This window comes from Cavia porcellus, unplaced genomic scaffold (assembly GCF_034190915.1).
Source record: "Cavia porcellus strain 051 isolate PalLab524CR breed Dunkin Hartley unplaced genomic scaffold, mCavPor4.1 scaffold_2, whole genome shotgun sequence".
Taxonomy (NCBI): Eukaryota; Metazoa; Chordata; class Mammalia; order Rodentia; family Caviidae; genus Cavia; species Cavia porcellus.
Genome location: NW_026947485.1, coordinates 24,569,953 through 24,595,861, shown reverse-complemented (window position 1 = coordinate 24,595,861; position 25,909 = coordinate 24,569,953). Strand labels below are relative to the sequence as shown.

Here is a 25,909-nt window from a genome sequence, read left to right as displayed (position 1 = left end):
TTAATATAAAATGATGATCAAGCTACGAGCATACCTTTCATCCTTTTTCTGATTACTTATAGCTTATACTAATTCTATTAGTTCCATAAGCATATACCCATTTTCTGATTAGACATACTAATTCTATCATTCCTAGAATATATACCCAGTTATGCTAATTCAATTGATTAGCATGTCTTTAGCTATAAAAATTGACAACACTTTACCAAAGAATGCCCACTATTAAATTTCTTTTTAAAAGAAAGAAATTCAGCACACCACAACCTTTGCCCCACTTCTGGAAGGCTGATGCTTTCTGACTTGTGGTACCACCACCTACCACACAGCCCAGAAAATGAATACATGTGTCTTTTGTTGACAGCAAAGAGATAAATGTCAGATATGTGTCCTGAACAAATATACTGAGAAAATAATGTCAAGAAAAGTTCATCAAACCCTGCTATATTTAAAAGGTCCTTTTATGCATTTTGTGGGTACAGAATAAGCATCTCTTAGTTTTTAAATATACAGTTTATGCTATCACATATCACAGAAATGGTAAGATTCAATAAATAACTGTCATAAAGGGATACATACAACACTTTCATCAGTCAAGTAAAAAAAAAAAATTCCTACCTACAATCTGTTCGGATTACCTATGGTTTAGATATAACCCTTAAAAAAATAAAGAAGAAAATCCAATTTTATTAGCATATTCTACTCTTCTCCTTTCAATGAATATTTTAATAGTCTGTTTCAGACAAGTGAAAAAAAAAAAGACCTTATGCTACAGAATGTTGCTTTCTAAATAAGGTTAAACCAATTAAATTTATATGCAACCTGAATTTAGGAAAAAGAGGCAATAATTTTGTGCATACCAGTTTTAGAGAAAGATTTCCTTTCTCAGGAAGGAGGACCGGGATGGGATCCCAGATGCAAAACTCAGAAACCAAGCCCTCACCAGTCTGAACTTCACAAAGTTATTTTCTCAAAGAACTAGTTTTTCTAATCAAAGTTTGAAGCATTTTTAAACTTCCACAACTATTTGTGATTATTGGCCCACTATATTCATTCTTATGGTCATCTATAATAAAGCAGTACATTATAAACAACAGATGAATGGCTTAGTAATATTCACATCTAAAATTATGAACTTTCCTGTGGGCAAATATGGCTAACAAAGTATCATAAGGGAACAAACAAATTAGCAACATGTATGTATCTTTGCAGAGCAGTGATGAGCAATTCCTTTTCAAACATCTAGATAGCCAGAATAGTTATTAAACTTTGTATCATTTCTTCAGAGTAGTTACTCAGAGTACAAGAATCAACCAAAAAGATTCTTTAAAAAAGGTAAGTTGTGGGGCTGGGGATTTAGCTCAGCAGCATAAGCACCTGCCTTGTAAGTAGGCAGTTGTGAGTTCGATCCCTGGTACCTAAAAAAAGACAAAAAAAAAAAAAAAAAAAAGGCAAGTTGTTCTTTTCAATGAATTAAGTTAACTAGTAGTGTAAATGGAACCAACTAACAAATACATTGAAATATTTTTACACAATGGAATTTATTATTTAGGGAAGTATTTGAACTTTTTCCTATTTCTTATTTATCTTTTCTATTTTGTTCCTTGTATGTGTATATATACCAATATATAATATGCACAATATATGCTAATATATATTCATATTTCTTATATAAGAGAAACGATGCAATATTTGAGCATATGTTTATTTCACTTAACATGTTCTCAAGATGTACCCACTTACCTAAAATGTCTCAAATTTATCTTTCTTTATGGCACTGGAGTGCTCCACTGGGTATACCATATTTTCTATTAATCTATTAATAGAAATATATGCTGTTTCTAATATCTAGCTGTTAAGTTGGGTATGCATAATCCCTGCCATAATTTGGGTATGCGTATCCCTGTATTATGACTAATTCTTTTAGGAATATTATCTAGAAGAGAAATAGCTGGGTTAAATGAATTTCTCTTTTTAGTTCTTTGATAAATCTCTACATTGATTTCCATAGTGATTGTACCAGTTTACAGTCTCACCATTAATAGAGTTTTTCTCCCCACATTTTCCCCAGCATTTCTTATTAAATGTTTGATGAAACATTTAAGTGTAAGATGGTATGGTGTGTCAGTGGAGTTTAAATTTGCATTTCTCTGGTGGCCAGAGATAATGAGCATTTTTGTGGTGTATTTATTGGCCATTTGCACCTCTGAGAAGTTTCTATTCATTTTGGTTGCCCACTTTTTGAATGGATCTTTGAATGGGGGGGAACTTTTTTACTTTTTTATATCTTCTTGATGTTAATCCTCAGTATGTGGAATAGATGGCATTTTTTTTTTTTTTTTGGTCATTCTATAGACTTTCTCTTCACTCTGTTGATTGTTTCCTTTGATGTGCAGAAGTTTTTTATTTTTAATTTGATCTGATTCTCTTTGTTGAGTATTATTTCTTGTGCCTTTGGGGTTCATTTCAAAAAGTCCTGGCCAAAGCTTATATCTTTCAGAATTGTACCTATTTTATCATCTGGGAGGCTGTGTTTATAACATTTAGACCACTGATCAGTTTTGACCTTTCACAGATGGTGATATATATGGGTCTAAACTCAATCTTGTGTTTGTGGACAGCCAATTTTTCCAGAACCATTTATTAAAGGTGCTTCCTTCCTTCAGCATATGTTTTATACTCCAAGAACAAATAGCTGGATGTGCCTGGGTTTTTTTTTTTTTCTGCCTTCTCTAGTCCAGTGGTGAACACATGTGCCATAGCTAGCTATTTTATCACTGAAAGTGCTAAAAAATTCTCCATCAATGCACTAGTCTGTTCTATTAATCTACATGTCTGCTTTTATGTCCATACCATGCTGTTTTAATCACTGTAGCTGTATAATATAACTTCAAATCTGGGATTGTGAAGCTGCTTGCTTTGTTACCCAGGATTGCTTTTGCTATTCTGAGCCTCTTCTGATTCTATATAAATTCCAGGTTTATTTTCTCTAGCTCTATGAGAAATAACACTGGTATTTTAATTAGCATTGCATTAAAACTGTACATCAGTTTTGGAAATGTAGCCATTTTGATTATTCTGGTTCCACCTAATCAAAAACAGAAGATATTCTTCCATTTTTGGATGTACTACTTGATTTCCTTTTTCAGTCTGGTATAATTTCCATTGTTTCTTTATATGACATAAGAACAGTATAGAACCTATATCATAGAGATTTTTGAAAACAAAATGCAATATATCCAACAGAATTCTTTTTTTTCTTAAACTTTTTCTTATTTATTTTTTTGGTACCGGGGATCGAACTCAAACCTTGCACTTGCCCGGCAGGCACTTATGCTGCTGGAGCTAAACCCGGTCCCTAGAATTCTTGATATATAATAAGTACTAAAAAATGATAATAGCTGTTATTTCTTTGATGATGGTGATTTTTTTGGATGACATGATTTAAAATGTACTGTAATTTTCTTGAGGAAAACTATAATTGGATTTTTTTTAGAGCCCTTGACCTGTTTAATTAATGGCAAAAATAAGGGAATATATAGCAATATATCAGTTTAGTGTCTAAACTTACCTTTGAAAGCAATTATATAAGATATTTGAGATCTGTATTACCTTATCAAGTGCTGTATATGGGTTTTCTGCATTAAAGCCAAGAGGGGCATAGCTTCTGAATCGCTCTCTGAACTCTGCCTGCTTTTCCTGGTGAGGGAGAAAAAAACCCAAATATTAAAAAAAAAAAAAAAAAAGAAAGAAAGAAAGAAAGAAAAGAAAAAAGTAGCTTCAATAATCTTTGTAAAACCTTTCTTAAAATAAGCAAACAAAAACTTGGAAACTAGCGTACATCAAATAAAATACATTTTTTCCGTATAAGAATGACTTCTGCATTTTGGAGAGGTGAAACTTCGTGTCTAACTGTTGCTGCAATCTTTTTGGTCGTTTCCCATCTTTCAGGTAATTCCTAAAAAAAAAAAAGTGCAAATGGGGAGTTAGTTCAATTCCTAAAATAACTCAATCCTATAGGGTTAAATAATTTTAGTTTATTTACACTAACCCAAGACACCTTTTTATTCTTACATAAAGATTTTATCTGAGGGAGGAAAAAGGGAGAGAGAGAGGGAGGAGGAGAGGGGGAAGGGAAAGAAAGAGGGATTAAGACTCCCAGGCTTAGAGCCAGGGCTGAAACACAGGCTGACCGGCTGACCTTCCTGGTTTCATATTTTCCAATCATGTGCCTCAGGTTTTTTTCATCTCGGAATAAGTGGAAATCTTTTAAAAATAAAACAGTTTTAAAACTTTTTGCTATTGTGAGAACAAAAAGTGCTCTGGAAAAGACTTTGTTCAACTCTGACAACTAGAAATGGAAACCATTTAAGAAAAAGACGCTTTGAATCTGGTGGAGCAAAGATGAAAATGTGAACCAGTCTAATCCTCACTTTCTCTTGGTTCCCTGGGCTCTGTATGTGCTCTTTCTTGATGCAGAGTTTTACCATGGAAGTTGATTTATTTTAGAGAACTAGGAGTTGTAAACAGAAAAGGCAAGAGGGAGGCAGGTTGAGTCCTACTTGATGTTTGACAAAAGAATCAATAGACAGTGCAGGTATTGACTCAGTTCTTCCCTCCCAAATAGGTCAGAAGCAAGCTATTTTCTCCAAAGAACTATCATGCATAATTACCAATGAAAAGTACTTCTTGCTTCCAGACTAACAAAACATTGTTTCTCTGGATCATCTCCCAGGACACCAAAACTGTTTGGTTGTACAAAGTCACCCATAGTGACCAGACTCTTAATTGTTCAGCTGAAGTACAAAATTCAAAGGTTCTGTAGACTATTTTGTAACCTTCACTAAATATTTGTTGAATGATTCAGTAACTGCTAATTATGAAGAGAACACAGTGGTAAGCATAAATATTTGTACAGCAGAGGAGATGATTCAGAATAAAATATATTCTTTGACTGAATTATCAAGTCTTAGCAAAAGGCACAAACAATAGGTGTTGCACATGAAGAAATACGTTAACTCTCACCACGAGGTCTATGTGTCATGGAACCAAAGCAGGAGACAAACCTGTTGTTATGACAAGAATACCTAATCAATCAGGAGCCAAAAGACCTGGACTCAGAAGGTCCCTCCTTCCAACTCGGGTCCCCCCTCTTTGAAACCCTGTATCCTTATCTGTGCAAAGCCTTATTGTATGTTTTCAAGTCTATTTCATGGAGCCCTGGAATTAAATCTGTGTAATTTTTTTCAGAGGCCCAGCTGGAAAGAGAAGTTGTATCTTCTAACATGGCAGATCTGCTTTATGTGCAGAAATTCCAAGCAAGCTTTCACTTGACAAAAATTTCCTTGAAAATCAAAAGATCAGATGATCCCCAAGGTCTTTCTAATTAATATGATCTTCTCAAAGAGGTAATAGTGAATCTGAGGCTCAAAGGAATGACTATAAGAATTTGAGACTCAAAGAAATTAACAGATTAGTGTCAAGTCTTTTCAGGTGCAGCGACATCACTGCACAGGACGGGGACAGGGTCACAGTGTGGGTGCCTAGGGACAGTGAAACAGTCACAAAGCTAGTGGCAGTCAATGAAGGTTTCTGAGCATGGAAGGACTTAAAACTTGTAGATTAGAACTTCAGTCTCACCAAGGTAGACCATAGACAGGGCTGAGGAGGAATGCAGCAAATTAAGAAACTATTATTGTGGCTGAGGTAGGAAGTAACAAGAACTGAATTTAAAGCTAAACGGGTGAAACAGAAATGGGAAGAAGAGTCAGGCTGAAAAGATGCTGCACCCAAAAGTGACTGAGTTATTGGTAAGTTTCCTTGAATTTAAGAAACTAATCCTTGCATTCCTAGGAGTACAACCATTTCTAAGAAATCGTTTTAAGCATAGAACACAGAGGAGAACTTGGAAAACGTGTAACATTCATGATAATAAAGGAGAAAGTAATTATCACAAGTTACATTAAAAACAAAATTGGCATCCCATTACCCTTTCAATGCAAACTGAATCTTATTGTTTTCTCCCAACCAGTCTAAATAGCCTGCATAATAATACACATAGTTAAAAGTATCCTGCTTTGAAAATACTACAAAGTCTAGTAATTTCATACCACCAGAAGTGGAAGGAGTGAGCCAGATTTTCATAATACAAATTCTGGAGGCCATGACTAAAATCCCCCACTTCAATTATTGATGATTTGATTGGCTTCTCTGTATGCAAGGTCTGTTATGGCTTAGATCTAGGATCTTCCCCCTACCCAAAGCCTAATGTATTCAGATGTGAGGTTTCGGATGGTGATCAGATCATTAGATGCTATAGCTGAATGTGCTGAGGTGGGGTGCAGTAGAAGAGGCAGGTCAGTGCGGACATGGCCTTGCATGTGAATCTCTCTCCTGGGCTCCTCTTTTCTCGTTCTGCCTATGCCAGATCCTTCCTGCCTGTGCAGACTGTGGACTGAGTCCTCTAAAGACTATAAATCAAAATAAACCTCTTCGTCAAGTTGTGGGCATCAGGTACTGTGTGCCAGTAATAGGAAAGTGACTAAGATGAGGTCCAAAATCTAACTCAAAGAATATTCAAATCTTTCTTTAGAAAAGAACTATTTATGGCTGGTGTAATTGTGACTACCAGTGTCCGTGCTAGTGATCTCACTCCATGTCTTAATTTTCTTATCAGATCTATCACCATTTCTATACAGTATTTACATGAAATTTAGTAATTTATACATACTTTTTATAGTCTTTAAAGTCAACAGAGGACTTGTAGACACATTGTTACAGTTAAGCCTCACAAAACGAGGGATTTAAAGTAGACAATCACTGTGAAAATCAGATTGGCAGTTCCTCAAAAAGTACAGAATACTATATGACCCAGTAATTACACTCCTAATGTACACAAGAAAACCCCAAACGCACACGCACACACACACACACACACACACACACACACACACACACACACCAAAAAACAAAACAAAAACACCTATGGTAAACAGGATTTGAAAAAATACTTAATCATCAATACTCACAGAAATAATATTTACAACATAAAAAAGATGGAAATAACCCAAATGTCCATCAACAGATGAATGGGTAAGCAAATTTTAATACAAGTACACAGTGGACTATTACCATAAGAAGACATGAAGTATTCATACAAGTGAATGAACTCTGAAAGCATTATGTAAGTGAAACAAGCCAAATATATAATATGTTACATGTTGTATAATCTCATTTATAAAAAATATCAAGAATAAAAAAACCAGACCCAGACAAAGATGGGAGGATACTGAGGGTTAGAGGGAAGCGATAGCTGCAGAGGGAAGAATAAAGCGGTGACTCACTAATGAGTATTGGGTTTCTTTGGGGGATGAAGAAAATTTTTTGCAACTAAATGGAAGTTTTAGTGACTGCAAAACATTGTTCGGTTGACTCTGCAGGCCTGGGGCTGGTAGTCTGGGCACCTAACTAGGAGGATGGCAACTATGGGGGATGTTCTCCTGTCTCAATTTTGAAATCTGATGTTTTGTTCCATTTTACTGTTTTGGTTTATTCCTGTGTCTGGTAATCTGAGCAACTATTTTGAAGATAATAGTGTGTAGTATCACAACCATTTTTAAATTATTATCTTGTTTTGAAAACCTATATAGCTGTGTTTGTTTTGTTTTACTTTTGTTGTTGTTGTTTAGGTTTGTTTGCTTTGTGAATTATCTGTTTTTACTTTTTTCTCTTTAAAATAAAAAAACATTGTAAATATAGTATACTGAGTACTCCTGAACTGTATATTTTAAAATATTACTTTCATAAATTTCATCTGAATAAGAGGAAAAAAAAGAAATCAAGAATTTGGAGAGAACTAGTATAGATAAAAGTATTTGTAAAGAATCACAGGACATATTTTATTGAAAAGGAAGCATGCTCTAAGTTAATGTTACCATTAACTATCCATGGTAAGCAGATGAGATGGACCATATAGTACTTGAAAACAAATTGACATTTCAGTTCTGGGCGCTGACCCTAAACTAGATGAACTAGAATCCCATGAAAGTTTTTGGTTAATATGTCCACTGAACTCATATTTGCAAAGTCAATGTAAGTCCAACCTGGTAGCCCACACGCACATAAATACCATCTGTAGAACTTTAATACAGCAAGAGAACTGTAAGATTTTCTTTCATGATTTTGGGCACAATTAAAAAGACTTTGTCCCTCACCTGGCATACAGCAGCCACAAAACACAGCACAGAAAACAAGGTGACATCATATAAATCTCTTTGGGAGAGCGATTTCTCCATTCAAATCAGACTTTAACTATTTTTTTTTTATTCTTTACTAACATGCCCAAGATATGTTTCCAAGACCAAGATACTTTTTAATGGACAGCCAATTCTGAATGAAAAAGAGCATGGATATACTCCAAATGAGAAAGTTACGGTAAAACAGACTCAGAAGAGTAACTGAGAGACTTCTATTACCTCAGTATCTTCCAGGAAGGCAGTGCAATGGGTAGGAGTGGTTATTTTGTCATGCAACACCTAGAGTTGAGAGTTGACTCGCTTTGCTACCTGTGTGACACTGAAAAAGTGTAACTTTCTAAATTTTAGATTTCTAACCTATAAAATGAAAACATTCATGTCTACCATATAGATGGTTGCAAGGCTATCCTATCCCAAGAGAGTTCATGTAAAAGTCCTTGATTAAATCTGTAGTCAGCATGAGTCTGTTACCTCTACGTACCTCCAGCTGAGCATGGACTTGTTCAGGCATCTTCTGGCCATAGCTTTCTAAGAGTGTGATGGTTTCCTTCAGAGGTTCAAAGAGTTCATCAGTAGCTCTCTGTCGGCTTCTCACAGCCAGTAGATGTTCCATGATGTCAACTAAACCATCGTGGTCACCTTCACACAGTTTTCTCTGAAGTGCTGCATCTGTGTCCTTCATAAATTCCTGCAGCTCATTCAGACTATTAAAATATATATATGCAGGCACACAAAGTTCATTAAGAGATTTAGTAGCATCAAAGTTGAATTCTATTTTCACTATGTACCTGATTAAACATTACTCACTAGCTCTTTTATGAAATTGGCAGTATTAATGTGTTTTAATCTCTCAACTAGAAACTTTTTAACAAAATTCAGTATAATTTCAAATACAAAAGTACAAAGGCTACCTGTCAATGACAAATCTCAAAAGATGCTCCTGAAACATCCAGCTCCATTTCTTAATCACATTTAGCAAGGTTACTTTGAAATGTTTCATGTCCACTTTGAACCAATTATTAAAGACTCTGAAGTCATCAAACTTGCTCATCTGAATATACAAAGCTTCATAAATGTCGATCTACAGATTAGAAAAAAGTAACTGTAACAGTGCCATGAAACGTCAATTAAATCAAATGGTAAGGGATTTTCCTTGCCTGTTCTTTAAACTGTTCAAGAGTTGGTGGCTGTTCAGGAATGTCTTCATTTGCATGAGCATCCATTTCCTCAGATGATGTAGTGTGACCATATAGGAGAAAATGCTTCATGAACTCTGCCCGGTCATCTACCCAGAGGTAAGCATATGTCTCCAATGAATTTCTGAAGTCCAAGACTTTGTTGATGACATCACTCACTCTGTTCATTATCTCTTGCCTGGCCTCTGCCAGGCCTAACATGGTATCCATATCATTCTAAAGGAGAAGAAAACCAAGAATTTATTCAAACTAAATTTCTTCTATCAACTTTGGCTACATAACATTATCTAAGGCAATTCTTCAAAGGGACAGTGATTGGCAAAATTAAAAAATCATGTTGTTTTTAGCAATTTATTTCTTGTGCTTCCCATTACCACCGATTAATAAATCATTAATATAAAAAAATCTTTCAAAAAAGATTACATACCTGGTAATTTTCTATCTCTAGATGTGCCGCTACTCGCTTCATCTGGGCAGACATTCTGAAACTTCTGCACAGCATCTCTTCTACCAGATCATAGATGCCATCTCCAGCCTCTCTTTCTAAGGGAGGTTTAAACACAATCTCAGGGGGCATTAAAATCATTTGTGCTTGAAAAAATGGTGCAGGCTTTAATTGTTTCTCTGTATTCTCCAGAAAGAAGTCTAAGTCATGCATGATAGCCTGAAAAAAGCCTTCCACCACAATATCATCGATGAATTCTACATAAATTTTCCAGGCATCCAGAGAAGAATCAGCTTTGAAGAGCTTCCTGTTCTCCTGGAAACAGGTGTTAACAGATAAATAGCAGTGATACTGATAAAAATGAAAGCTTTCCATTTAAATGACTTGTTAAACATAAGACTGTATTTTTGTACATAGCGCAGGAACATTCAAATGCTACAATGCAGAATCTTAAGCTAAATGACAAAGACCTAAACAGGATTTTTATAACATTAAGTTCACATGTAGTATGCATTTGAAAGTCCTTTAAAGCAAAATCAGTATGAATATTGTTGTCTTCAAATACATAGAGAAACACACTAGGTCTCAATGAAATATTAGGCCTGCATCCTAGTTCTAATCCTATCTCTATCTCTACATGACCTTGCTTAAATTGAAGAGATTTTTCAATCTAGCCTTTCAAAAACAGTGTTATGGATATCTGAAGACCCAGTCAGGGACACACTGTGCTCCTTCTTGAGGACTCACTTACACCTACTACAGTAAGCCCATTAAATTTGATTTAGTTCAGTTGTTCCCAAAACTGATTCAAACACAAAAGAATATACTTTCTGCAAACCAGTCACATTCAGACTGTGAGAAACTGAGCTAGGAAAACACTGGACTGGTGAAGTCTCAACAAACTTTGTGATCCTAAAATCTGACATGTGGAGAACTAAATCCTACTTTTTCTCCATCCAACCTGCTCTGTCACAAATCAAAAACCCTGAAGTCATCCTTGGATTCTTTCTTCTCTGACTCTCCAGAGAAAATTTTGCTAGTTCTGCCTTTGAAATACATCCATACTATGAGTGGCCTGGTCACTTCCACCAGACCCAAAGTGTCATCATTGCTCACTTGGACGCTCAGAGTCTCTCTACTACTGTCTTGCTCCACTCTGGGTTACCTTCCACAGCAAAAGCTGGTGATCAGAAAGTCTCTAGTCCCTGTTTCCCTTAGACTAAGAGCCATACTTCTCATAACAGCTACCAAACTCCTGGGACGCTGTGCCTACTTGACTCACTTGAGAGCCGTGCAAGATTAATGGAGCACATTTCTGGGTGTCTCATGGAGACATGACCTTGAGTACTATATCTGGTCCCCAGCCTCTTCCTCTGGCACTGTTCTCCTGCTCTGTTTCCTGGCAACCACGAACTAAACTGCTTTTCCCCCTATGGCCTTCCACAATGATGCTTCTGCCTTGCAGCTTGCAGACTATGAAGTGAATTCCCTCAAAATTTTGAACCAAATTAAACCTTTTCTCCTTTAAGTTGTAGTCACTGTATCCCAGCAACAGGACAGCTGACTAATACAGATGTGCTCTTAGTCCCTTCCAAATGCCATTCCCTCCCACTATTCCCCTCACAAACCCTCTTTCTGGCATACTGAATTTCAAAGTGATCCCTGGACAGGATGCTCTACCTCGAAGCCTTTGTACTTGTGCTAAGACAGCCTTCTACCAACACCCACATGCTTTGGGCCCTTCCGGTTCTCTGCAGAAACATTGCCTTGGTAAAGAGGCCTTCACAAATATTTCTCCTGAAATATACTTCCCCCTTCCAATTCTGTGAGCCCTACCCATCATTTTTGCCCTAGTTTTCATCACTGTTCCCACTACAATTGACATATAAACACACACACACACACATATGTATACATATATATAAATACACCTATATACACATACACATCCATATACTACATACAAACATATATAGGTACATATACATATGCATGCATGTATAATACCTTTTTTTTCTTTCCTGTCTTCTCTGACTAGAATATAAGCTCCATGAGACAAGGGACTGCTACGGTTTTGGTTGTTTTTGTTTTGTTGTATGTGTACAGTACTGAAGAGTGATTTCAGAATCTTCTATGAGCTATGCAAGTGTTCTGCCATTGAGGTATATCCCAGTTCTCAAACTGTACTTTGAGATGGGCTCTTCCTAAGTTTCCCTAGCTGCCTTTGCACTCATGATCCTGCCTCAGCTTCCTAAGCAGCTGAGGTCACAGGTCTGTGGCCCTATACCCAGTCCTCCTGTTTTCTGTGTTGTTTTGTTTTCTCTTTAACTAATGACCCTAGAATAGTGCTTGTTTCTATTTGAAGAAAAATATTTGTTAAAAGCAGAATTACTTATGCTGCCCTCCCTAGGAGACAGCTGAGAGGTTTGCTGGGATGCTATAAATAAAGTATCTGACATTTAGCAAAGAGTGGCAAAGAACTCAAAGTGGGAGCCATGCTGACAGAGACGGGGACTCACCTCTAGCCTTTCTGTTTAGTCAAAACATCTCTCACTGTGATCTCTTACTCTCAGGAAACAGAGTAGTGAGGGCTGCAGAAAATGTAGGCAAGTAAATTCTTCCACATTAATCAGGTTTTTTCAGCCTCCATAAAAGGGTACTACGAACAATAGTATTTTTGGTTTTCTCAAAACTAAACGAAAAGATCTATGATTTGGAAATCTTAATGGCACTTACCTCTACCAGATCGTGTATCTTCAGCCCGTCTTCCTGGATTAATTTGTGTTTCTTAGTGAACAGATCGCCCTTGCCCTCCAAAGTCAAGGCTGCCTCCCTGCGTAGCTCGCGCTTGGACAAGAGTGGACACTCGGCCCAGGCACGCATGGTCTGCTGGACCCGGTGCACGTTGCTCTGGGCCTGCTCAACCCTGTGCTCCAGCTCCGCCATGGCCACCTGCACCTTCTCTACATATTCCCAACAGTCATCCTGCCACGTCAGCCACGTTGCTGGCGCTTTCAGCTGCTCATCAAGGGCCTCCAGCTCATCTTTGATCAGGGGATATTCAACTTCCAGGAGGGTCTGCTTCAATTTGTTGTATCCTTGCACAAGAAGTTCCAGGTTCCCAATGTACTAGCAAAGAAAACCCCCAAACACAAAGGGCCAAACATGTTAGCTCTTCTCTATATCATGCTAATAATTAAAATTCAAAATATTTCTGCTTTTAAAAAAGCCCTAGTATCCATATCTAATAACACAAACCTTTAAAAGAGCGTTCCTTTTTTTGAAGATGGCTAAGGCTGATTCTGGTATGTCTGGTTTTTTGAGCATCAAAAGGTATTTCACTTCTCTCAATACTGCCACCAGCTAGTCAAAGAAAATCAAGGATTACTGCATTTTTAAAATATCATTGTATGTTAGGGAGTTGCAGATACATTTCACTGGTAGAGCACTTGCATGATGAAGCCTTTGGTTCTCTCTCCAGCACCAAAAACCAAACAGAATCTCATTCCATCTTAGCACAAGTTCTATGCAGTAAAAGTATATGAGCCCTACTATATTTATAACATCTATCAGATTTTTAAGTAAATTAAAGTTTCATGGTGTACAACTGTATACTTCTACCATAATTTCTTTTAGAGAGAAAATAAGCTTATGGTGCTTGTATCAATGGTGATCTGGGATATCCATAAGCAACCTCAAGGAATTAGTTTCTAGAAACTGTTTTTAAGAAATCAAAAGGCAGATGGAAGCTCAGTTTCTTAGGTCAAATGTTTATGTATATGCACTATTTTGTTAGCAAAATAAAATAATGCTATTCTTTGTATACACCTTGGGGAAACAGGTCAATGTCAATGCAAGAGGCTTCAGAGAGGCTATATTTCCCACTTTCTAGGCCTCCATCTGTACAGCCAGGAAATACTCCAGGTAAATTATTTATTACTGAACAATCTCCAATACCTAAAAAGTCAGCCACATGCATAAGTTATTTTTTACTTTTAGGTTATAGAGACTTATAAATAAGCTTGCTCTTTAATGTAAAACATATCTGTGATAGATAAATAAAAGACAATGCTTTTTATTTTGAACCTCATATGTAGCAAGCTAAAAAAAAAACCTTGGAAATTCTTTAAAATATATGTATATATAGAGTACATATATATACATCTAACATATATGTACACACATTGTATTATATAATTATGAACATACATGTATATATATAGTTGCTAATAAATTTATTATCATTATCATAAGTATTCTTTATTGTCATTATATAATGACAATGAGAAGAAAAATTATTGAGAAAACATGAAATTTCCCTTTATTTTAGGTGTTATTTTATAATTTCCCTTTGAAGGAAACTATGACTAATAGAAATTTTTCCCTACATAAACCATGACAAATCTTTACATTGTTTAGTCTGTGACTTTCCTATATCTTAACCCATGAAAAAGTTTTAATTTACTACCCAATTAGTATAAATTATGAAAATATTCAAGCCAGAAAGCATCTGGTAAAAACTAATGATTCACTTCAGTGGAGCTATCATTTCCTAAATTTTTGCAAGTGCCAGACACTCTGCTAAAAATGCAGAACACAAGGAAGAAATGAAAAGGACCTGTCCTGAGCGGCTGACTCTCTAGTGTTTATGCGTGGGGGAGGAATAATTACCCGACAGAATACAACAATTTAGGAAGCAAATCTATAAAACAAAGTCTTACTATACTCTGTTTATATTCCTCCCACCACTAACATTTTCCCCAAAATCTGTCATTGGTTAGAAATATAAGTATTTCAGAAAGTATTTGAAAATATATTTATAATAATAATAGCATCTACAAAACAACTTAAAAATCAAATCCCCACCTTTGAGTCAAAGTTGACACTAAGAAGACCACTTCTGGCACTGAATTTAACTAAGGGTTGATTCAAATTAAATTCACAGATTTCATCCACGTTACTTTTCCATTCATTATAGATCTGTTTTTCAAATTGGTCTAGTAAAGTGGTCATTTCAACATACTTCTGATAAACTGTAGCTTCATCAGGATTGTCCAAGAATCTGGAAGATAAAATTTTTCTAGTTCTCTGTATAATAACAGATTTCCCCTTATTTTACAATATACAACATATTTAAGATATTTCATTATAATCAATGAATAAAAACAGTAAATACCAAAAAGCAAATTCCAAGCTTTTGAATTTTGCTTTAAATTATAGTCATAAATGAATGGAACTCCAAGGAATTTACTAAATAACTGATAGCAACAGGTTGTCAATTTCTACACAAATATAAAAAAGGCACAAAGGACTGCATAATAAAGGTATGTTTTTAGAGAAAGAAAAAATAACAACAAAACCAAACATGAATAAAAAGAAATAGTGAGACAAAAAAATAAACCTGAAAACACATAAACATATGATGTTATGAATTTCACCAAAAATATTACAAAACTATGATTATAAAGCCCTCTCAATAAACTCTGAAAGTGAATGAAATGAAATAAGGCAACTTCCTAAGTGCTAAGATAAACAAACAACTCTTTGCTCTATAAAAATCACTCATGATGTTAGGATAATTATGTAATAAGCTTGACTACTTACAGATAATGAAGAGATACAAAATTTGACCAAAATGTTTGAAGACGTTCAAGGACCTCTTTGGCCCACTTGATATTCCCGGAGATATATGGCATATTCTTATTTAGTACTACATGTCCATGTTCAATCTATAAGTTGACATTTTGGTGAGGAGGAAGAAAAAGGACACTTAGGGCACCTTCTAGTTTTAGAAGCAATTGCTTATCTTTGTACTTTTACAGTAGTATATTAAAAAGAATAAAACCAACTTGATTGGTAGAAGAGATACGGTTCTAGAGCAAATTCTCTATTTCCATAAGGAAACCAATTAAATAAAAACATAAGCTTTACTGCCTCTAATATTTACCCATAACAAAATGAAGTGATGACCATTACACTGTGAATGTACATCCTTAATCATATTGTGAATGTGTTCACCCTTACTACCACTTACCTGTTTGATGTGTTCATTATACAATTGCTTACATACATCCAGCTCTGTATTAAACATGTTCACCAGTGTGCTGCAATGTGGGTTGAAAATTTCCATGACAACTGGTTTCTCTAGAAAATTCCCAAATATGGTCAAAAGCTATAAAAACCAAAGTTAAAGAAAGGTTAAGAGCAATGAGTTACTCACCTTACAACTTCCCCCATTATATGCCTTTCCCCTCTTGCATGACTATAGGAAAAAATCTAGAACTCTAAAAGCACCCTGCAGTGCCTCAAAATGTAAAACATAGTTTTTCATTTTCCTAAAATTTCTATACATCCAATAAACTAAATTCTAGATGTACCTTCTCTTGCTCGGTAGAAAGTGAGAGGGGTCAGAAATGAGCTATCATCTGTCAGTAGACCCTACTCACAGGTAATACTACTTCCTGTTGTGGGTTTACAATTTTGAAGTGTTTTTTGTTTGTCAGTATAAAAGCAAGATTTATGTGCACGTTATTTGTTCTTCCTTCCTATGAATACATTCTTTGGATTTAAGAATGTCATATCTATTATAGCAACCCTGTTGGTCATTCCATCAATACTTATACCAAATGTAACAGCCACAATAGCTCTTCTGCCCCTGGAACCCATTGTGCCCATGAGACCTAATAGTTATCCTGACAGTGACCTGGGCCAACAGTACTCACTGTTCCAAAAAGAGATACTTCACGGGTGGATATTTCCTGTGATGTGAGTGTTTTGGTTCATCTCAATACTTGGAGGTAATCAGATGCTGTTTTTTCAGACAGAATCAGCAAAGATATGAAGGAGAAAAAGACTGTAAGTAGGAAAGTCAACCAAAGGTGAGACAGAAAATAGCAAACAGGTGAACAGAACATGACCAGAAAAGCAGAAGAGTAAAGGGCTGTCCTCTTTTATTCAAAGAAGGCCCCTGTGTTTCAAACTTGCACTAGGTTCCACGAAGCAGAGTGAAAGGGCCTGCTCTTGGGTTCCCATTATTCTCCTGTTTTGTTTACTGCCCAGTGAGGACTCTTGTCTAATAATATGAAATGGTTTTTGGTTCCAGAAAATAACTAAAATTGTTTATGTGGCCAGTGTATATTATAAAGTTATGCTAGCTATAATAAAGCTGTATTATAAGGCTATGTATATTATAAAGCTTTAAAGTATTACAATTACATGCTTCAGATAAGGAAATTGAGTCAAGGAGAGGACCTAACTGCCCACATTTATACAGCTATCAGCAGAGCTTAGATATAAAACAGGCCATGTAGTACCTGGCTCTGTGCTCCACTCTGGAGCCTTTTATCAGCCATTAAAAGTTAAGTCACGTAGTTCTTAGCCAAAGTTTTGCTTTCTATAGTGTCAGTTACCCGTGGTCAAATGTAATCCAAAAAGAGCAAATGGAAAATAAATAATTTAGATGTTTTAAATAATTTTTAATAATATATTTTTATAATTATTCTATTAGTAGCAACTGTTGTTACTTGTATCATGTGCTAATTTATAAACTAAACTTTACCATGGGTGTGTATGTCTAGAAAAAATAGCATACATACATCAGGTTCAGTATTATCCATGGTTTCAGGTATCCAATGGAGGTCTTAAAGCATAATCTTTGTAGATGTCAGAACTACTGTTCTTTGTCAATTTGTTACTCTAGTGAGCTTCATAATATGGCCAGTATTAGTCATTCTATTTATTTTCTTTAAACGATATCCCAAGATAACTAAATATATTTAAAGTGGCCGAAAAACTGCATAAAAAGACTTGTGTTCTCATTAGCAAGATGAAAATACAGATTTGTTCTTTTTTCTCATTTTGTGCTTGCTTTCAGTCAAAACTTATTTTACGTAAACACCAACTTAATTATCAAACACATAAAAGTTTTACAAACATTAATGAAAAATAATACAAACTAAAATGCAAATCTTGTTATATCTCTAGACCAATTTAAACAAACATATTCTGGATTTTTCTGGTGACATCAATTATAATACAAACTGCTAAGTATTTTTAAATCCACTTGGTTATCTACTACCTAGCAAAATGTAAATTATTAACTTTGTTCTCACAGCCACTGTTTTATTGAGTTTGAGCTTCACGTAAATTTAAAACCAACACTGCCTCATAGATTTAACAAAGTGCTCTTCAGCAGCAATTGGGAAATACATTTTATGCCATCATTTTAAAACATGTTTTATCATATTCCCAACTGAAAACAAGATAAGAAATTTTCTGGCTAAACCATACCCTGCCAATGTGCTTAATTCTTAATTCCAAAGATGACAGAAAAAATACAAAGAAAATATTCTTTGGGGAATTTATAGAGCCCAAAAGTGGTAAGATGATTTCAACCTGTCAACTGGTGTATTTAACATAATTATTCATCAGGAAAAACATATAAAAATTACCCCCCAGAAAGAGAAGGTGGAAGCCCTCTCTTCCTTGAGATGTAGAGATAAGAACTACTTCATGATGGATCCAGATGTTTTCCTACACGTGCACCTAAAAGGTTAAAGACTTTCATGTGTTTATGTTCCTCAATATCCCACTTGAGATTTATAAGGTTCACCTTTATTTTTCTTGTACTTCTCAGTTTCATGATGAAACACAGATTTCACTGTTCAAAATGGTATACATTTTTATTTTTCCCAGATTTGCTTACTTTAAGTAGTTTTAAACCTGTGACCACCTGAAAAATTTACACTCTAAAATTTTATAGTTTTCAAATACAGGTTGAGTGCCCTTTACATGAAATGGTTAGAAGGGTTTTAGAGTTCAGACTTTTTGGATTTTGAAATAGTTCCAAATACATAATGAGATATCTTTGTGATGAGGCCAATATAAAAAATGAAATTTATATTTTATATATATGTTATACACACAACCTTATGGTAATTTAATACATTTTTAATAGTCTGAAACAAGATTTTATGATGTGTAACTTTTCTTCCATGGAATCATTTTTGAGATCAAAATGTGTTGGATTCTCAGGATTTTTGAAATTTAGATTATTGAATTAAGAATATTCAACCTGTATATTGTGTAAAATCTATTTTAGACACTTGTCTTACATACTTTAGTTTTCTTTTATGTAAACTTTAGACGTTTATTAGTTTTCTATTTGTTTACTTCAGTGAGTGCCTGTACTCCAGATTTTGAAGTATTTTTCAAATTCCCCTCCTTGCCATGTCTCTGTCAAGCATAGACATAAAATTGTCATCTTCAGACAACAGTCCACAAATATCTCCCCTGGAATCAATACTAAATGCTCAGAGTTCATCTACATTTACCTGTGGTTAAGGTAATTCTTCCCTTAAATAAAAACCTATACTGATTCTTCTTCCTGATGCTTCTAGCAGTTGATCTTCAGCAGCATGTCATTTCAACATTTGAATTACCAGTTTGTTCACTAGACCTCAAGCAGTTATTGAGTAGCTTGCTGTGTACAAGGCACTGCTGAAGGCAACTCAAGCATAGCAGAAGCTATGAAATCATGACCCACCACTGCAAATTCATAAGGGCAAGTCTGCATCTTAAGTATTTTTAGTACACAGGTACAAATATGTGGAAAGGTTTTCAAAATCACATGATAATAAGGTATGAGATAAAGTAGAAAATAACTCGTGTACTTTAATATGGTTGTGAGAAAGACAAGAAGAAACATTTGAATTAGAGCTCTAATTTGGCTGAATTAGAACTTTCTGTAATTGATATTTCACTCTTCCAGTTATTTACAAAAGCATGAAGAAAATGAATTCCAATAATAGATATACAATAGACTATTATACAGACATTAAAAATATTGAATTCTGTCATAAAGTCAAGAAAACCAGTATGATGCATTTCTATGAGGAAAAGATTACAAAAGAGGATCAGAGTAGCTTGTCTTTTGTGAAGAGAAATATGTACTAAATATATAGGCAAAGAAAAACAGTGGTAGTATTAAATGTACTTGTACCTTAGAGATGAGATTATGGGTTAATTTTATTAGCAACAGGCTATAAGTTTTAGCTAATAGCATCTCAGTTTTACCAAAGAGTTTTTTTTTTTTTTTTTTTTTTTGTCTTTTTTCGGTACCAGGGATCGAACTCACGACTGCCTGCTTGCAAGGCAGGCGCTTATGCCGCTGAGCTAAATCCCCAGCCCCCAAGAGTTTTTCAAAAAGTGCCATTTGATCCTAATGAAGTCTTCATGTTAAAATATTCAACTGAGGTCAGAGCACACTGACAGCTTTACCAATGTTGAGATAACTCATTTTAAATTTAAAGTCAAAATCCAACAATATTTTTAAAATATCTGTCTAGTGTACTGTTTACATGGCCATTTTAAATAAACTGGGCCCTTTATTCCCAACTATATTTCTCTGGACATCAAATATGCAAATTTTCTTTTGAGATGTCATCTCACACTTGACTTGAGATTGACTTACGCTTGATTTATAATTCTCTTCTTTGTCAAACATATTTTATATGATGTCCCTATTACCCATATGTACTAGTTAGCTTTCTGCTCACTTAGACATAACACCTGGCAAAAATGGAATGATTTTATTTGGCTTACAGTTTCAAGGGATTCAGTCCTTGACCAGCTGGCTCCAACATCATGCAGCATGGCATGGTAAACAAAAGCTGCTTAGTTCATAGTGTCCAGAAAGCAGAACAGGTAATCAGCACCAGAGAGGAAGGAGCAAATGGCCTGACAGAGTACTCATAGTTATGTATCCAGTGCCCACTGGCAGGTGTGGTCCATTAATCCTCGGTGGCTCCCAAGCCAGTCACATTGACATAATCAAGCTCAATCATTACATCCTACCTTTGTCAACCTGATACCTCCTTACACCATGTTTAACCCCCCAATACATAAAAGGTCATAATTTTACCTAATAAGTTACAACTATCTTACATAAAACCCAGAACACAATAATCCATTTCCCAAAGTCTCAACAGTTGCAGCATTTTTCAAAAGTCTATGTCTGAAAACTCAAAGCAAACACTTATCTATGAACCTCCACAAAGAATCAAAAGCAAGATAAGTAATCCCAAGGTACAATGGCACAGGGTAAACATTCCCACTCCAAAAGAGAATAACTGGAGATAGGAAAAAGAATTGGACAAAATCAAGACCAAAACCAGAAGGAAAACACTAAATTCTACAGGTCTCTATCTAGCATCTGCAGCACACGGTGGTAAGTGTGTGTCTTGGAGGGCTTCACAGCCCCACTCCTGTGGCCTTGCTGGTCGCAGCCTACATGGCCTCTCTCTGGAGCAGGCTCCCTTTTCGGGGTGCAGCCTGCAGCCTGTCCTCAGCAGACATTTCCTGTTACTGGTTTCTGTGATATCCTGGGGACTCCACTGTACCTTTGACTTTATTCTGATAGCTCCAAGCACTGCTCTCTCAAGAATTCCTTGCCTAACCTCCCATGTCTTTCTTTGAAATCTAGAGGGAAAGTACCTTGACCCAACAGCTCTTATACTCCACGTGCTGGTAAAACTACTCTCATGTGGACAATACCAAGTCAGTTTCCAGATCAAGCAGTAACCAGCGACCCTCCTGGATCATGGCTGCCATGTTCTCTGAGTGCCTGGATGGCTGGACACAGTAAAATGAATCCTGGAGAACCAATTCCCCAGGAGCCTCCTCTCAAGCAAGCATCCCAGGCACTCTCTTTTCAAAAGAATTGTTTACATTTCTGTACCCTTGAGCTTGTGATGGATTGAGTCTTGCTACTTACGTATATGCTTTCAAGGTATTTTCCTTTTTGCCCTTTTACAAAGTACTTTTTGTATTATTAAGGCCCTAACTAATTTCTTCAATAACTACCTCCTTTAGTCCCAACTTCACACATAATTCCTTCTGAGCCAAATGTTAAGTTTTTAAAAAATATTCCCGCTTTGCTGTTTAACACATATTATCACTATAAATTTATTTAAAAACAGCTTGCAGTGCCCATGCCATAGCCTGGTCCTTCATCCACTAGATTAGTCCACTGCCCTTTATTCCAGTTTGCAGTCTCAGGACGAAATTTTTACTGCATTATAACACACACGGTCTCCAGTGAAACTACCAATGGAGTCCTTGTTCCCAATTGAAAACTTCCTAAACCTGGCCTGTACCGTCAACATTCTTATCGGCATTCTGGTCTTCTAAGCTTTGACCAGAATCATCCATCAGGCTGTGCTTTATAGCATTCTATAGCTGTCTCTTGCCTGCATCTCCTATTTCAAACCAGTTCCTGCAAACCAGTTCAAAGGTTTCTAAATCACATGATCGGGTACCATCACAGTAATAATCTCATGTCTTTCAGACTAATTTTCTGCATTAATCAGATTACTCATTATTGAGATACAATATCTGACACCCACAGTTTAAAGAAGAAGAGCTTTAATTTAGCTCACGGTTTCAGGGAATTCAGCCTATCACTGGTTGTCTCCAAGGCAGGGACATCATGGCAGAAGGCATTGTGGAGGAATGTTATTTATTACAGTTGTGGGACACAAAGCAGGGGTGCAGTGCCAGAGAGGAAGAAGCAGGAGACCACACAGGTAATACCCAAATTTATGTCTCCTTGACCTACACAGACACACCCACAAGGGTGCCTCACCAACGCCAAATGGCTCCCAAGCCAGTCAAGTTGACAAATTAAACTTAACTATTATACCATATTATAAATATTCATGATATCCCTCTTCTTTGTATGACAAGCTTTCAGTTTCAGTGAACCATCAAAGTGCTTTTTTATACAATCCTTAACATATATATATATATATATGTATATACATATACCCTGTATTTGATTAGCTCTATAACAAAACTTTTTCAACATCTGTGAAATTGGAATGCATTATGCAATCAATGACATAATTATTTGGCAGCATTTTCTTTATTGACACATAAACAGTGATATGCCTATTAATCAATGATGTTTTATACCTAATGAAACTAGGATATCAATTGCTATTTTGGTCAGTAATAAAGTAAGTAGGTAAACCTAACATATGTAAACAGTGGTAAAGAAAAGAAATTATTGAATTAGCAGGTATTTTTCATTTTTCACTGTGGCTTAACATCAAATCAGTACTTCACGGGCCAGACCAAATTTGCAGTAAAGGTAATAAGAGCAAAAACACTGTGAGCCAGTGAGCTGAATTTGAGAGTAATGTTACTAATCTAGTTAATACTTTACATGAATCAGAAAAGAATGCATTCTCTCCTTTCCTTTAACAGTCTGTATTATTCAGTAGTAAAGCATTTTCAGGGTAGCTTCCTCAAAACTGACCTTAAATGCAGCTTCTAAACCATGGCAGTTATAGAAAGCTTCACAAAGGATGGTCCCGAGCCTTCTATCAAAATCCAAAATTTTGGACTTAAATGCAACATAGTCATTTTCAAACTCCTGTAAAATTCAAAGTAAAGTATTAGTTTATAGGAAACAATCCTTAAGGAAAACAACAATCACATAAACATAATATAACTCTGCTCTTCCCACCCATGAATTAAAGAATTTATCTTTCTAGCAGGGCGGGGAGGAGATCAAGAACTGCCACATCTCACTGTACAAGTGGTCACTTTTTGGGAACAGTGACTGCTTACTGTTGTCACCCTGTTTTTGCAATCCTATTTTCTGGTTGTGACTCCAACATCAGAGCTTTGCTCATATAAGCATCATTCTGTCTTCATTTTTCCAACTCATTTGACTACAAATGAAAAGTAAAGTTGTCTTATAATAACTCTGTAAGTTTAAATAGGACATTTTTGTTTTTCATGGAGTAGAAAACTTACATGGAAATACTTCCCTCAGGAGAGAACTAAAATCCACAGTCTGTGAGAAACATCATTAGCAATTCAGAAATCCTGGTATTTTCCCACTTTCTTATTAACATGCAGCAAACAGCTCCCAGTTTTCCTTCTAATACATAACCACCCACTCCCATAATTAGGAGGAAGGAAATGGTGAGAGAATAGCTATCATCTTCATAGTGCTGCAATTCTCTCTTTTGCAAAGTTGTCTCAGGAATTCAGAACACACTTGACTTTATGGTTGGGATGCCTTGAAGTGCTCACTAAACATTTAACATAATGAAGGCATTCACCATCTCATAAGTTGTTCTTCCTTTCATCAACAATAATGAAAATAACAGTAGTAATAATGACCACTAATGTTTAGTTGTTTTAAATGCTTTACTGTATTAACTCAGTTCTCACAAATATATGACATAGGTAATACTTTTTTCTATTTTATAAATGACAAAAACTTAGGGAAGTTAAATAATATATTCAAGCACCCACCATAATTAAATGGCAGGGGGAAATGTTAAGCCAGTTAGTCTGGCTCCCAAACCTGCACTCTTACCAGTGACACTATTTCTATGAAGGACGTACCTGTGTTATGCTAAATGCTTGTGTCCTCCCATCTCTATTTCTCTGTTGAAGTCTGATGATATTAAGAAGTGGCACTTTGTGAAATGATTAAGTAGCAAAAGCAGGGCCTTCATGAGTAAAGGGGATTACTGTGCTTACAAAGAAGCCTGGGAAAGACCTCTTGATTCATGCCCCACGTTAAGACACAGCAAGTAGGTGCCATCTGTGAACTAGGAAGTAGCTTTCACCAGATACTCAATCTGGTGGTGTCTTGATTTTGGACTTCCAAACCTCTAGAACTCTGATAAATTCCTCCTATTTATAAAACTTCCAATTTATGGTATTCTGTTACAGTATCTTCTACAGACCAAGACAGCACCTTAAGATGAATGTAACACACAATGGAATCATAGTACAAAGTTGTATGTCATACAATGCAGTATAACAGCAGAGTTCTAAAACATTCTGTTATACAACACAACATTATATTTAGCATCAAGAGGAAGTCTCTTCTCCTCCTGAATTACAGCCAAGTAGTCTCTGCCATCAAGGATCGATGACTTTTAAAAGTAAACAAACGTTCTCAACAAGTTTAAACAAACCTAACAAATCCATCTTCTCAGATAGCAACAAAGAATATACAATTTATAATCCTCAACTATTATTAATACTTAGAGATAAGTGTCTCTTCAAGAAGGGAGAAAATCCACCCACTACTGTTCCCTCACCTCTAACACGTCATCCTGCATTCCCAACACTTGTAGGAAGTCTCACAAGTAACTTTCTGGTATTTTATAAAATTCTGAACCCATCATCTTCTCTATAAATCTCTTCTCCTTATACCCCAGACAGAGAACTGGGCAAGCCCTCAGACTTGTTTCTGACAAATGCTATCCAACCTTTTTCCCTGAATAATACTATTCACTACTGTTCAGCGGGACTGCTATTACCCATTCTCTAGCTGCTCTTTTTGCCATGGGTCTTGTTTCTTATTCATCCTCCCAACAGGAACCTAAATAGCTTTTCTAAAACAGAAATACGCCTTTAGTCATAATTCTTTAGTTCATAATCTCAATTCAGAATCCTGAATGTCTTAAGCATTTGAAAATTCTTAGCATGATATGCAAAATTTTTGTGGTTTGCTCTTACTGCTCTTAACTATTCTGTCACTTCTCCAAATCCTGCACTCAAGGATCTAGCCACATTTGTCTTACATTCCCTCACCCTCCATTATCAACTTCTCATTTGTTTCACTTCTACTTATGTTACTGGTCTGTTTATTTTCACCTCTGTAAAAGGCCCTTTGCAAATGCTCTCACGGCCCTCTGTACTTTTGATACCCTAGACTTGAACACACTGCATAATAACTGCCTACTTCTTTCTCCTCTGGATTCTAAGTCCATAAACATAATGGCCAAGTTTAGTTTTTTCACAGCTACAGTTACCAATATTTTATAGAGTTCCTAGTTCATACCTATTTCTCAATATTTATGGAGAATAAATGATGAGCTAGTGTTACTCAGGAATCATTATAAAAGTGATTATAAAAATGATTTCCCCATTCTGAAAATAAAATTGCTTTCAAAAACTATAGCATCAAAAACTATTGAAAGGTT

The 25,909-nt window shown here is 35.7% G+C and overlaps 1 protein-coding gene across 6 annotated transcripts in view; it reads right to left on the bottom strand.

The window, feature by feature from the left end:
* The window catches only part of Dnah11 (dynein axonemal heavy chain 11), a 298,369-nt gene that overhangs the window by 236,187 nt on the left and 36,273 nt on the right, over positions 1 to 25,909 (bottom strand). For all 6 annotated transcript variants that reach the window (XM_063239334.1, XM_063239325.1, XM_013152435.3 and 3 more), the window contains exons 9-20: positions 23,212 to 23,328; positions 15,928 to 16,065; positions 15,498 to 15,622; positions 14,760 to 14,955; positions 13,152 to 13,256; positions 12,630 to 13,022; positions 9,876 to 10,208; positions 9,410 to 9,664; positions 9,164 to 9,333; positions 8,734 to 8,956; positions 3,839 to 3,955; positions 3,610 to 3,696 (exon numbers count right to left, since the gene is read on the bottom strand). In XM_063239334.1, coding sequence (XP_063095404.1) covers positions 3,610 to 3,696; positions 3,839 to 3,955; positions 8,734 to 8,956; positions 9,164 to 9,333; positions 9,410 to 9,664; positions 9,876 to 10,208; positions 12,630 to 13,022; positions 13,152 to 13,256; positions 14,760 to 14,955; positions 15,498 to 15,622; positions 15,928 to 16,065; positions 23,212 to 23,328 — 2,259 coding nt within the window. The remainder of the gene's footprint in view (positions 1 to 3,609; positions 3,697 to 3,838; positions 3,956 to 8,733; positions 8,957 to 9,163; positions 9,334 to 9,409; positions 9,665 to 9,875; positions 10,209 to 12,629; positions 13,023 to 13,151; positions 13,257 to 14,759; positions 14,956 to 15,497; positions 15,623 to 15,927; positions 16,066 to 23,211; positions 23,329 to 25,909) is intronic.